This window comes from Hipposideros armiger, unplaced genomic scaffold, assembly GCF_001890085.2.
Source record: "Hipposideros armiger isolate ML-2016 unplaced genomic scaffold, ASM189008v1 scaffold_624, whole genome shotgun sequence".
Lineage (NCBI taxonomy): Eukaryota > Metazoa > Chordata > Mammalia > Chiroptera > Hipposideridae > Hipposideros > Hipposideros armiger.
In genome coordinates this window covers 167,076-181,230 of record NW_017731974.1, presented here as the reverse complement: position 1 = coordinate 181,230, position 14,155 = coordinate 167,076, and the positions used below count along the sequence as shown (strand labels likewise).

At 35.6% G+C, this 14,155-nt stretch overlaps 1 protein-coding gene across 1 annotated transcript in view; it reads right to left on the bottom strand.

Annotated features, from left to right (window-relative positions):
* Window positions 1-14,155, bottom strand: part of LOC109372316 (inositol 1,4,5-trisphosphate receptor type 2) — a gene marked incomplete at its 5' end in the record, with an annotated part of 324,316 nt that overhangs the window by 158,436 nt on the left and 151,725 nt on the right. Inside the window, one exon of the mRNA XM_019625391.1 lies at window positions 2,598-2,708. Coding sequence (XP_019480936.1) covers window positions 2,598-2,708 — 111 coding nt within the window. The remainder of the gene's footprint in view (window positions 1-2,597; window positions 2,709-14,155) is intronic.

The following is a 14,155-nucleotide window of genomic DNA, read 5'->3' as shown; positions in this document are numbered from 1 at the left end:
CTTTAAATGACTAATATTAGTAACGATGATGATGATGATGATGATGATGATGACGATGACAAACCAATGTTACTGACCCATCCTGAACAGATGTTAATATTTTGTAGGGGAGGTGGCATTATTTTTTCCTGTTCCATTTAACAATTTTACAGATTTATACCAATCCTAAAATCCATTTGCCACTTAACAATTTTAAAGATTTGTACCAATCCTATAATCCATCTGTATAATGTAGCATCACGTACAAACAACACACCTAAAAAATAAGGTTCCAGGATTAGAGAAGAGCTTAAATCCTTAGAGCCATCTGAGCTGACCCCATAGAATTCAAAGCTAAAACCTTGGCAACAATAGCAATATTCTCTAATGAACCTCACTCAGCAGGCCCAATACATAATAGCTTAAAAATACATCCAATTTCAGAATGCTATTGGCATTATGGCCTTTTTTTTTTCTAACCTAGCTTCTTTTTTATACTATGTTAGAAGAAAAAGAACTTGTAAATGACCTACTGAAATTTGAATCAATTTGAAAGTACAAGAGTCTATATACACTGAGAAATCAAATGCGTGTGTCAGTGTTAATAGAGGGTTTCCTTTGAAAGGAAGTTAGAGTCCTAAAAACAAAAGAAAACAACAAAAAAAAATACCGATTTGCAAATTCAGCATTTCATAGTCACAGACTGGTTATGAAATGTAAATTAAAAAGCAAAGGACAAGACATATGAAAAACTTCATAAAATTGTATAGTTAATGAGTATATAGGATTAAGTATACTTAAAATTATACATGATTATTAAGCAAATAAATTTAGGGTGAATGATATAAAATAAAACCTTAACATTTTTAATATGATATCTGTATAATGTTACAGAGAATTTATAATTAAAGGCACCCTACCCAGGGAAATGCTCTAAAATTTGCCAATACATATAATTCTGTCTTATAAACATCTTGTCATACCGGCCATTATGTACAAGACCTGCCTCACTGAGAGTTTAGATAGAAAACTATACTTTAAATATTTCAAGTCAAATCCATTCGTTTGGTATTTTATACATACCTAGATTTATCTAACATATTTTGAAAAGTTATACATAAATTGTGCTTAGTAACGTAAGTGATATTTTAAATGACCCCTTTTCAAAAAAGCATTTTCAATTTGAATAGCTAATACTATCATTTTCTCTTAAGTCATACCTCATCATTTGGTTATTTTACATAGGCCTGGATTTGTAAATAATCTGTATGCAATACTTTGTTTTAAATTGATGAATCATTTAGTACTTTCACCAGTTAAGCTACATCAATTAAAAATGAGATTTAAAGGTATAGTTTTTAGACTAGTGAAGGATTTGAAAAGCCAAAGGCTAAGGCTCCTATATGTTTTTTTCTTTATGAATTATGGTCAAAGATGAACTTAGGATGAAATAAAAATATTTCTAGTAACTCAAATTAAGCTATCTGTCATACAGGCTTAGGTTGGCTTCCCTAACTGAAGCATGATGCAAATGAGGAGAAAGACACAAATTCAATCTGCATGAGGAATACCTTTGCTCTAATCTATGAATAGAAGGGCCCAAAGCTTATACATATTGTGAATGAACACAGTGAAAAAACACGAACTCATCTCTTCTATTAAAAGAAACGAGCTTATTAAGAGCCATTAGCACAATCTTCACATAAATAGGACGTATATACATTCTGTGTCTATCTAAATCCATATTTAGAAACAGAACTATAAAAATATCATTCTTCTTGATCATAAATTTACCTATACAAAGTTAAACTTAATTATATTTGCCATGATATTGGATAGACCTGTCTTAACAGAAAAATTGTATTTAACAATAATGATTTATTTTTTTACCTGTTTAACACTAAACACAATAATGTGGTCTTTAATAATTCACCTCAATTGAATATCATGCTTTTGTATTTGGGGTTTATAAAGGTTCTTGTGTATATTAATTGGTCTATTTCCATTTGAACAAAAAATTGAAGACATTTTTTTAAATGTCATTTTGTCCCTAAATTCTGATAAATGGAACTGCTGGGAAGTACGTGCATGGCTTAAGTTAAAGTAACTTCTCAAAGGGAGTGTGAAAATGGCTTATGGTATTTGGGGAAAAAACAAGATTTTAATGTAAAAAAACTCAACTTTTAGAAAGAAGAAAGCCATAAAATTAAAATGCAGCCTTCCTTTTACATAGTGCAATTAATTTTGACTTGATAGAATTCTATGCTCAAGATGAATTATTAAAATATGGTATAGTGAATGTTCAACATCTTCTGCTCCTCTATATAATGAAAAATATAAAATAAAAACAGAAGAGAAGTAGTGAAACAAAGCAGCTACCCACAAGAACTTCCAATAAAGTGTCTTCCAACTGAACATTACCTCAAAGTTTATTTGACATTTTATTAGGAATTTAGTGCATGTTGTGCTTTCACTAATCTTTTCTGTCAATTCATTCATTCATAATATGGTAATATCTTGGTTTTTACAGGAGCTACTTGAAGATTTAGAGTCAACTCTAGAAGGGAGTTTTATACAGACAATGTCACTTTTCCCCCCGAATAGTGGATTTACTCTACCTTTAGTTGGAGCACCAGGTCCATTCGGTATTTACCAAGAGGGTTTATGTCATTTAGAATCAAAGCAATGATGATATCAATCCCATTGGATTCATGAGTAGCAATACACGTCTAGAAAACAAAATGTTTATAGAATAACTTCTATTTAACATAAAAGCACTAGAAATCCTATGACATAAAAATACCAGAATCACCTTAGTCTTTTGACCTTTAAAATATAATTAAGATTTAACTTTGAGATTAAGTCAAAGGTAAGTCAAAGATTAAGATTTGCAGTCTAACAATTAATTGATTAGTATTGATGAAATGACTTTGCACACAGAACACAGATACACTGTGTGAATTGTTTTTGTAGACTTTCAAGCAACACTGGTTAAGCTAAATATTTCTGCAGTCAATAAATTTTAATGTGCCCTTCAAGAAAAGAGTTTCTTAAATTTAGAATTTTCAGATCTAATTAATCCTGGCAAAGAGAATATTCCCATTTATGAAAGGAGCGTGCCCTTTATGCCTGAGGTTTGTAAGTAATCTTTATCGGTATTGATGTAGCATTTTAATCTAGCTGCTACTTAATGCTAAAATAGTGACAAGCGATGCTGCTGCATGATCTGGGCGGCAGCAGACAGGGAATATAGGCACCTCCTGATATTTTGAGGACATCCTGCCAATTCTGGTGGCTGAGGAAACGTCCAGCAGATTCCTCAAACTTGAGTAATTTATAGAAGGATCTTACTTGGGGAAAGTTTATAAAACATCCTGAGAGATAAATGTCAGTATTTTGAAGGTTAGGGGCTCCTGTGCTATGACTTTGACTTAACTCATTTTAGAGAACTTGAAAATCAGAAACTTGTGAGTTGGAATTTGTGGAGCTACATGTAACACAAATGCAGCACCCAGTGTCAAGGGGTTTGAAAAATAGAAACCCAGGTGAACTAAAAGATAGAGTAAAATCAAGGTAACTCTGACATGACAGTTATTTTTTAGAATGGACTTTATTTCTCCCTTCTTGCAAGGAAATTTTTACTCCCTTGACNTAAAAAGCAATTTGCAGCATATGCTAAAATAATTTTCAAATATGGGGAGACATATGGCACTTTTTTCAATATAAATAATCCTCACCAGACCACTTGATTCCATTTGTAAAATTTAAACATTTAAACAGTAAATGATGATATTTAAGCATTTGATGATCATGCTGGAGCTAAGAGTGATTTTGGTCATCAATTCAGGTTTATCAAATATCCCAGACTCTAGACAAACAGGGTTTCTGAGAAGGCCTTATTAGGGGATGAGTATGTGCCCCATAAATAGCGAAGAGGAAAGGGAACTATTTCTTTGTGGTATAATAAAAGCCTCTCAGTATTTATTTCCAAGAAGCATAGTGAGTGATATCATATTCAACTTCAGCCATTTTTATATATGACCTTGCTTAAATTCAGAGGTTGAGAATTTATGCAACCCCTTACTGATAGTACTTGAGAATGGATGTTTCTGCTTGTAATTGTTTAGTTTTCTGAGTAAGCCATCTTCATCTGATCTCCAGAACACAAAGAGTTGAGAGAAGAGTAAATAAGCAAGAGGCGCACAGGCAAGCCTAAGATACCATTTGCATATTGAAGCAAAGCTACTAGACTCACACATCATAAATCACTATCTCATAAAATTACACTCAAATGGCAGTGCACACCACCACTAAAGTTAAGCCCATAATCTGCTGGTATACAGTACAGAAACCTACTAGAGTACTATTTGTTACTGAAAAAAAATAAAATCAATATGCTGCCAATGCAAGCATGTGCACTCATACCCAAGGCTAGGAAAATGGAATTTCATGTGGTAATTTCAAAGCTTCTGCAAAGACTATGTCGCTGAGGGGTGGTATGGTGAGGTATATATCTCAATAATAGGTTCAGCTCATGGGAGGTCCCAGGAAACACAAGAGGATAAAGAAGGAGTGAGAGAAGATGGGAATAAATGAGAGAACTGACCTTGATCTGAATAATATTAAATACAATGGGAAAGTTTTGATCCTGGACAATGGTAAAAGTCATATTTAGCTTGCTGTTTCAGATCTTCAAGTGCTATAATTCCTGTTATAATTCCAAATCAATTTAGTAAAGATTGATACATAGGTAGGTCCGACTTTGCAGGGTGGTGTAACAGGAGTTAAGAAACAACACATAAAGAGGTAGACCAGCACTCCTCTGCAGCCCATATTCACCTTCCTGTTTCTATGGAGTGTCTTATATTTTCAGTGCCGTCTATGAGCTCCAAGCTATGATCTACTGATCTGCAATTAATATGATAGAAGACCTATGAGAGAGAGAGAGAGAGAGAGAGAGAGAGAGAGAGAGATCCTCCCTGTCTCCAAAAATACTAGAATGAAATTGTCCTTAAAAGGGAAGGAGAAAACTAGCACTTGGGTTACTTATCAACGTAAATATTTTGACAAAAGAAGTATAAACCCAAATTTTAATAAATTCAGAATATATTTAGAAGTTCCTCAGGTAGAAGAGCAATATTATTTGAATCTATGGAATGAAGAGGAGGTCTACATAGTATAACATCAAAGGAAGGTATTGAGATTTAAATGAGATAATAGCTACATACAATTGAACACATAATACATGCAATTTATGAAAGCTCCCAACATTGGAAAGCAGTGTACTTGGTGGAAATGACAATGTTTCAGAGACCAATGTAATTGGTTTGGACCTGGGTTTTGCCACTGGCTTCTTGATCTCAAGAATTTTACTTAATTACCCTGAGACTTAGTTTCCCCATCGGTGTATAATAATACTCATACTGCAGGACTAGTTTAAAGATTAGAAATTATACATGAAAAGCTTTATGTTCTTAGCCCACAATAAATGCTAGGTAAACAGTTATTGTGATATTTTGTTTAATGTTTAAAAGAAAATAAGACTTGCACAACTGATGGCACATACAGGATATTACGATGCCCACTGCCATGAAGACAGCCATAGCTTTAACTGCTGACAAAATTATCCAGCTCCAACCTTCCACAAGTTTTTGAGAGAAGGCAAATGAAAAGCAGCATTCATTTTGTAGGTTACTTTGAGGCCAACTTGATCAATATGTTATGGTTTCATAAAAATAACACCTACACGTGCATAGGTCTCAACCACCCCTAGTGGATACACAAAGCAGAATTCTTCAGAAGCCAATTTAGACCCAACTTTTCTTAAAGTATTGTTAGTAGGGCGACCAATATTCCAAGTTCTGCCAGGACAAAGCAATTTCCTTCCTAATATTTAACAGGTAAGGAATATAAAACTATATTAAATATATTTATAAGATTATCAAACAGCGATTGCTCATTAGGAAACACTATACACCCTAAATGGTTTCCTCGTATTCACTTGGTGCCCTTCTAATTCATTCTCCGCTCAGAGGGTTGTATATTCAGAGCGTTGTGAAACAACAGAGGACTAGAATTCAAACTATATAAATACATAAAGAATGATTACAAATCAGCGAGAAAGAATAATCTGGTAGAAAAGTGGAAAAAAAAAACTAAACAGGTATTTCACATTAGAAGCACCTATGGCCAAAAAACATGAAAAAAAAGCTCACCTTTAATAGCAATTAGGGAAATACAAATTAAGACTATAATAAGACACCATTTCAAACCCACTAGACTGGCAAAACTTAAGTCTTACAAAACCAGTTGTTGGCGAGTATGTGGATCGACTGTGGGAATGAATATTGGTACTACCGCTCTGGAAAACATACGCTCTCACCCAGCAATTCCAAAACACGTGCCCCAGGAGCCACACAGTACTACACCCTAGACATTCATGTTAGCCTTGACGGCAAAACAACAAGCAAAAAGCAAAAACAAAACAAAACAAACCCAACCTGGAATCAAAACAAATAGCCGCTTACAGAAAAATGGATCAATAAATGGAAGTAGATTCCCGGAGTGGAATACTATACAGTGGTAAACGTGAATAAACCAGAGTCTCAGAGCAAAACACCACAACCTTGATGAATCTCAGACACATCAAGTTGACAGGGGAAAAACAACAAAACAATTCCTAGAAGACATGCAGCACGGTATGAAAAATGCAACCTACTAGCTGTCTCTGTGAGGGGCAGCCAGGGCACACAGGCAGCTACAAGCTGTTGGTAACGTTCTCATTCTTCAGATGGCTGGAGGTGGGGGTAGGGGGTCATTGGTCGTTATTATGTTATTATGTTTTCTAATTTAAAATGTACATATTCTTTCATATAAATTCAACATTATGTTAAAAGAAAATACTCAAGGAATATTAAACACAATTATGGCTGCTTCCTACATGTGATGTACATGTTGCTTTCCGCCTCTCTTTGAATACTGAGCAAAATGCATAGCATGGCTTAGGTGAGAATTTATGATCTGACACCTAGAAATCTTGGACCACTGTCATCATTGTTCTGTGAATCAATCTACATCTTCCTCCTGCCACACAAGACTTTCACTGTCTCATCATGCTCCCTTCTGCTTCGAGACATTAGCAGATAATCTCTTTTGCCAGCCAGGTTTTCAGTTCCCACTCCCCTGCCCACCCTACTCCTCTGCCCCTCCACACCCCACCCGCACCCAGGACTCCCAGTGTTGCTTAGTTAATGTCTACTCAGCCTATAGATCTCAGCTCAACCATAGAAGAGTCATCCTCTCTAACTTTACCCAGCCAGTTCTTACTCAATCCTCTCATAACACCACATACTTCACCATGTGTTTTAGTTTTACATGTATTCATATCAACCTTTGAATGATTTCTATCTCCCCTACTAGATTATAAGTACCATGAAAACAGGGACTGTGCCCTTTTTTTCCCTTTTTGGCTGACCATGGACTCCCAACAACTAGTGCAAAACCTGGCACATTAAGTATTCAATAAGTATTTTTGAATGAATGTATGAATCAATGATTTTGAATGAGTGATCACTTCATTTACCAACAAAATTTGGTGCTGAGTGCCATCTATTTAAGGACTGTGATAAATGTTGTGTATCATGTCTTATAACATTGGCAAATGTTTGAAATATATTCAATGTTACTTGCACATAAAATATTTTTAGTACACAAGCTCATTAACTATGCTTCTATGGCTGAAAGAAGGAAGTTGTGTTGGAATCCAACAGGGAAAATGTTAGAACACTTAAAAATAAAGGTGAACAATTCCAACACTCAGTGTGAAAGACTGGACGGTAAAATGTTAACTAATAATTGCAGATATGGCCTAATATAACAGAAAACAGTAATACCCCAAATTCCAGTCCAAATTCTTCTCTTGTTATAATGTATCTATTGAAATAGAATTTTCATATTTTACTGAAAAACACAGAAACCACCTTGAATCATGCAAGGATCTGACTTAGCAACATAATCTCTAAATTATGTGTATATGTCATGTAAAAAAGGTAAAAAGTCACTATTCTCTTTAAAAATGGGTGTGTCATAATTTGTAATAAATAAGTAAACATCATTCTATTTTTTCCATTTTCCATCATGAAATGAAAATAATTTTCTTTCTTTAGTGTTTGTTGTTATAACATTAAAAAGTTATGTAGTTCTAACTTTGATCCTTTCTTGAATCAAACTGTCCATGAGACCATATATTTCGCCTACTCTAATATAAGCAATTATCGGCAGTCATGAGCTCCTAATTGTGTTCTACATGACAACCATAATTTTCAAAGAATTTCACAGTAAAAAACTATGAGACCGTGATTTACAAGTAGTGGAAACCAAAAATTCTTTAAATAGTCATCAACATTTCAAAGCACCAATATAATTATTACCAAAAGAAAACAAGGTATCCACCTGAAACTAATTTAAAAAAAAAGAAAGAGAGAAAAACGCAGTACCCATTCAAACAAACGTAAAAATGTCTGAGATGATTAAAGGACAAAGTGCCAAATGCCTACCTGAGACAGAGGCTTTTTCAGAAAGTCTTTGGCTAGGTTTATACAGCCTTTAAACATTATTTTGAAAATCATTTTGATTTCCTGTGGCATACACCACAGCAGATATTTCACTACTTTATATATCTAAAACTGTAACCGGAATCCAGGCACTAAGAAATTCACACTTTATTTTTAATAACATGCAAAGAACATTTGCTGATATGGGAGCCTAGCTGCTGGGTCGTGCTGTGGTACTAGGCATTGGCACAGCATACATGGATTTTCACGGGCTTACCAATCACCTGTTGAAGTCAGCTTCTGAAATAAACAAGGCAAAACATTCTCAGGCTGAACAAAAAATGTTACAGGAGTCAATAAACTTGGTTTGAGATACACCAGGTATTTTTAATTCACAAATTGAGGAGGAGAAAGGAAAGGGTCATGTCAGTGAACTATAGGCCGCTGATCTCACACTCCCAAAGCAGGACAGTATAAGTCAGTGACTATCTCTGTCTTCTTTACTGCGTATGTGTGAGTGGGTCTGTAATATTTTTATACTCCTGAATATTAATGCATATTTGTAAAAGGTATTTATCAAATCTTTGAGGTATTGAAAATCTTGCTTTCTTCCCTGGTAAGCATAGATGAATGGGTTGCCTCCAAAAACACAAACAACAACAATAAACGAAACAAGTGAATAAGCACAACTCCTTTTCTATTATATTTCAATCATTCTAACGCAGACATTTTAATATTTCTGATTTTAGGTCACACTAAAATCGATTGTGTGTCATAGCTTTATTGGCAGCATTTTTCTTTTATTTTTAGTGATAGAATTGATGCCATATTAGAACTGATGAGATGTATTATATTGAATGAAAAAATAAGAATGTCTTTTAATCTGGCGTTGTAACACAATTACGCTGTGCAGTGTGTGATATTACTTTCATACTCGTTTTTCAGTTCATATAAAGCAAGATGAAATTATACCAAAATTTGAAGATTTAATCTTATCATCAAACTATGTTTTTAGTGTTTTCTCTTTTTCTTTGTTGCACCTTCTATATGATACCTAAATTCATCAGCATCTTAAGTTTTGAAGTCATAAGCTCTTTCTGAGTTGGGCCTGCATTAAAATTAGTAAAGAAAATGACAACATTGATTGAGACAAGAGGTATATTTAGCTACAAATCAAGAGTAATGGAAAAGTAAATAAATAAGAGAGACATGCATTTAACTAATTTATGAAGCATGGAGAGCATTAAATTGATCTTCTTAAAAAAAATTACCTCTTGATACCACTTCACACCCACTAGGATGGCTAAAATTAAAAACAGACAATAAACACGTCTATGGATGTGGAAAAACCGGGAAACTTATACATTGCTGATCGTAATATAAAATAATACAACACTTTGGAAAACTGTTTTGCAGTTACTAAAATTGAATATAGAGTTATCAAATGACCCAGGGATTCCACTCATAGAGACAGGCACATGAGAAATAAAAGCGTGTCCACACACACACACACACCTGTACACGAATGTTCAAAGCAGCATTACTCACAATAGCTGAAAAGTAGGAACAACCCAAATTTCCATCAAATGATAAATGGATAAACAAAATGTGGTACAGCCATATAATGGAATATTATTTGGCAATAAAAAGGAAATGAAGAACCCATATATGTTACAACATGGATAAACCATGAAAACATGCTCAGTGAAAGAAGGCAGTAATAAAAGACCACATATTTTGTTATTGAATTTCTATGAAATGTCTAAAAGAGGCAAATCTAGACAAAATTTAGACAGAAAATAGATTAGTGGCTGCCGGAGTTGAGGGTGTTAGAATGGGGAGTGGCTGCTGAAGGGTATGGGGTTTCTTTCTGGGGTAATGAAAATGTTCTAAAATTAGACAGTAGGTGTTGTTTGCAAATCTGTGACTATACTGAAACCACTGAACTATACACTTTTAGGGTGAGTTTTATTGTGTGTGGCTATTTCAATAAAGCTGATATAAAAACATAAAACAGATCCATTAGACTGGTAAAAATATAAAATAAATCCATTAGACCGGTTAAAGAAATTCACTATTTCAATGATTTCTTAAGGATTTATTTTAAACAAATGTCAGTTCTGTCAACATTTTGGCTAAGCAGCTGAGGCATTACTGCTATTTGCCACAAAGTTCCTGCAGTTAAGTGCATCTGTGCAACAGATGTATTATAATGGTACATGTTTTGAATGTTACATCTGTTAGTAAATGTAGAGCAGCTCAAACTGCTAATTAAATATGAATTTGTATATGTCAATTAGGAGCCAATTTCTTGTGAAAACTGCCTAATGTTTAAGGCACAATAAATTGAACCAGTATCTGGGACCGTGTGTGTCTTGACCTGTGTGGGAAGGCCGTCCAGGGCGCTGAATACAGGCTAGACAGTTTCCATGGATACCTCACACTACGTGAGGTGGAGAAGTGCAAAATTATAAACAACTTCCTAAAAATTATGCTTCGCAAAATATATTAGTTAAAAAAAAAACACATGAATCTTCCTAAAGAAAGGTGCTAGAATTTATTTTGTTGATAAGTGGATAAGGTTTTGGGGGGAAGGGAGAGAGAGGCCCAGTTTTTAAAAGGATCATTTTTCAACTACTTTAGAATTCATAGTAGAGGAAGAGATATTCAAAATGTATGTATCGTCATGAGGCCTATAGCAAACCTCAAGAGTTTTAAAGATATTTAGCTTTTACAGGAACCAACTACATATATTGAATTAGTCCAGCTGCGTTTAATTAATCTGACCACTGCATACTAATATGCTGATCTTTCCAAATAAATGCACACTGTAATTACAACCAGGTTACCCCTCCCACCATCCTTCTGCTCCTTCCCATGAAATAAGACTACACATCTTCCAGATGTAGCATAAAAACCGCAGTGTTTTTCACCGACCATTTCAGAATTAGACAAAACAAAGTATAAGAACACATACAGCATCCTAAGAAAAAGGAGACATCCCCCACACTATTTTACTAAGAAGACCTGACCACACACCTGTTGATTCACACCTTTAACAGGTTAGGGGAGGAAGAATGGAAAAGTCCTGGCATCAGCTTTTTCCATGTCCCCAAATTACTTCCACGATTAGGCAAACCAGTCAGGTTTTATTCCCAGAACTAAAGAGATAATCAGCATGCACAGAAATACAGTTGTTTTCTTTGGACCATAATCCCATCATTACATGAGATCCAGCATAATTGAGGGGTAGGAACACAAATTGTTTTAATAAAGGAGACAAATGTATCAGTAAATTTTAATTGAATTTCACAAATATCTCATTTGAGGCTCACAGCAAACTAATGTAACACCCAGCTTAACAGCAAGAGTCAGCTGCAATAATGATTTCCCAAATATTTTTAAAAGTGTGTATATGTTTTAATTTAATATCAAAATAAGTATAGCTTTTTTAAAAATTAGAAAATTCACTAAAAGTGTTGGGGCAGGAGATGGTAGTAAAAGAACACGAAAAGAACTCTACCTAGAAAAATACCTACAGTAACTAGAACTTTGTTCTAATAAAGTTTTCTTTACGGTTGCCAACTCTCCTGCCCTGTTTCTTATTCACTATCATCTTGATTCCCTCTAATTCTTCCCGTTTTCTCAGTCTTTGTTCACCTGAGCTGTAACCAATCCCTTACCTGCAGTCCCATTTGCTTCTGAGTTTCTAATTTTTTTAAGGTAAGAGAAATTGCTACCAACATCATGCCATCAGCAGTGCAGTGGCCCTCGAAAATGTGGTTGTCCCCATCTCGGTGTCATTCCACTGCTCCTACTGCCTTCACCAACAGCTCCTTGTCATCCTCCAAGGTCTCAGCTTACATGTCACTTTCTTGGAAAAACTGTTTTCTGGATACCCCGCCCTTAGCTGAACTTGTGCCCTCCAGTTCCACACTCTTACAGCACTCTGACTTCTCCCTCAGAGTCATTAAGAAAAAAATTTAATTAATCCCTTATCTAACGATTTGGTTGGTCTCTGATGTTCTCTCTAAACTCTATGAGAATGTAATATAGATTGTTCATCAATGCCTCTCCAGGGCTTAGCAGACACTCGGTAATGTTTTTTTGGAAGCAATACTGTCTCATGCATTTTTGTTCTATTTCCAGATACCTCTGTGTTCCGTCATTTTTATAATTTCCTAATGAAATTTTTATCATAGAATCAAATTCTCATGTTTCAAAATCACCTAAAAAGTCATATTATGAACTAAGCATTCTTCATTCTATTTTGGCCTCTGATGAGTAGAAAATAATCACTCTCAAGCATATTTGAGATCAACATAACACATGTTTGGGACATTGTGGGACCAATGTATAAGCTATTGGAGGATGGGAAGGCAGAAGGGAATTTCCATATGTCCACTCTGGCTGCAAATGAAGTCTTGAAGCCTACGCCATCTCTGTCTCTCACTTTCACCCTTCAGCCTCCACCAGTTTCCTTAGCTCTGACTGCCTCGATGCCTTTCCACACGGTCTTACCACTCTTGGCACCCAAAATCTTGTGCTTTGCAGCTTCTGTCACCTAGAATAACCTCCTGGTACCTCTGCCTCATCTATTCTTCACCTCATTTCAGACTTCAGCTGAAAACATCCCTCTGCCCTTGTTTTACCTCTCCACGTATAGAGGAGGGAACGAATTTTTAATTCTAAAGCGTTTAAGCAGACACTTTACAGGAAGACACTCTGCAGTATCATTGTGAAGCACAGAATGCTGCATTTATGCCCAGGGGATTTCTCAGGTTTGTGAAAGCCATTTCCATCCTGCATTTTAAAAGCCTCTGCTTAAATCAGAATTAAGATTCATTCTGATAGTGCCACGATGCTAACATTTTAACCCCTTGAGAAAAAAGAATTTTAGTATACTTGTTCCTTCTAGAAAACATACAAAGTTTTATAAAAATCCATCAGATATCCCTGCCCTATAAGTCTGTCATTACCAATTCGAGAGAGTACAAGACAAACCCTCCGGTTTACTGCAGAAAAGGGCACATGCCAGGGGCTGGCCAGCTGTTCACCAAACCCTCTCCCTTTCCTCCTGGGCACAAAGCTAGACTACGCTGCCCAGTCTTCTGTGCAGTCAGCCGGGGCCACGTGACTGAGTGGGAGCAACCTGAAGGTGAGCAGAAGTGACGTGGATCCGGCTCTGCGGGAATCTTGGGTTCTTTCCTCTCTTGTACCCTGATGCAAAAAGGCAAAGCAACTGAGGAAGATGCCGAGCCTCAGGGTGGAAGGAACACAGGGCTCTGGACTACTAGGGGAATTGGGTCATAGGAGGTCTGCTCTGCCAGAACACTCACATTGCGATTTTAACTTTTATTATGCTAACAGAAGCTAACTTTTATGATGAGAAGCCACAGAGGTTTTCAGGTTTATCTATTTCAGTAGTTAGTGTTACCTTAAGCAATCCAGGCAGTGTATGTCAGCCTGGATGGGCAATCACTAGTCTTGCCCCTGTGACTATTCCCAAGGTATTTTGTCGAGACCCACCTGTGTCTGAAGAAACTGACTCTGAGCACAAGCTAGTTGTGAAGCTGCCATGAAAATTCATCTGGGAATACAACTTCATTGACACCAGAGTTTTT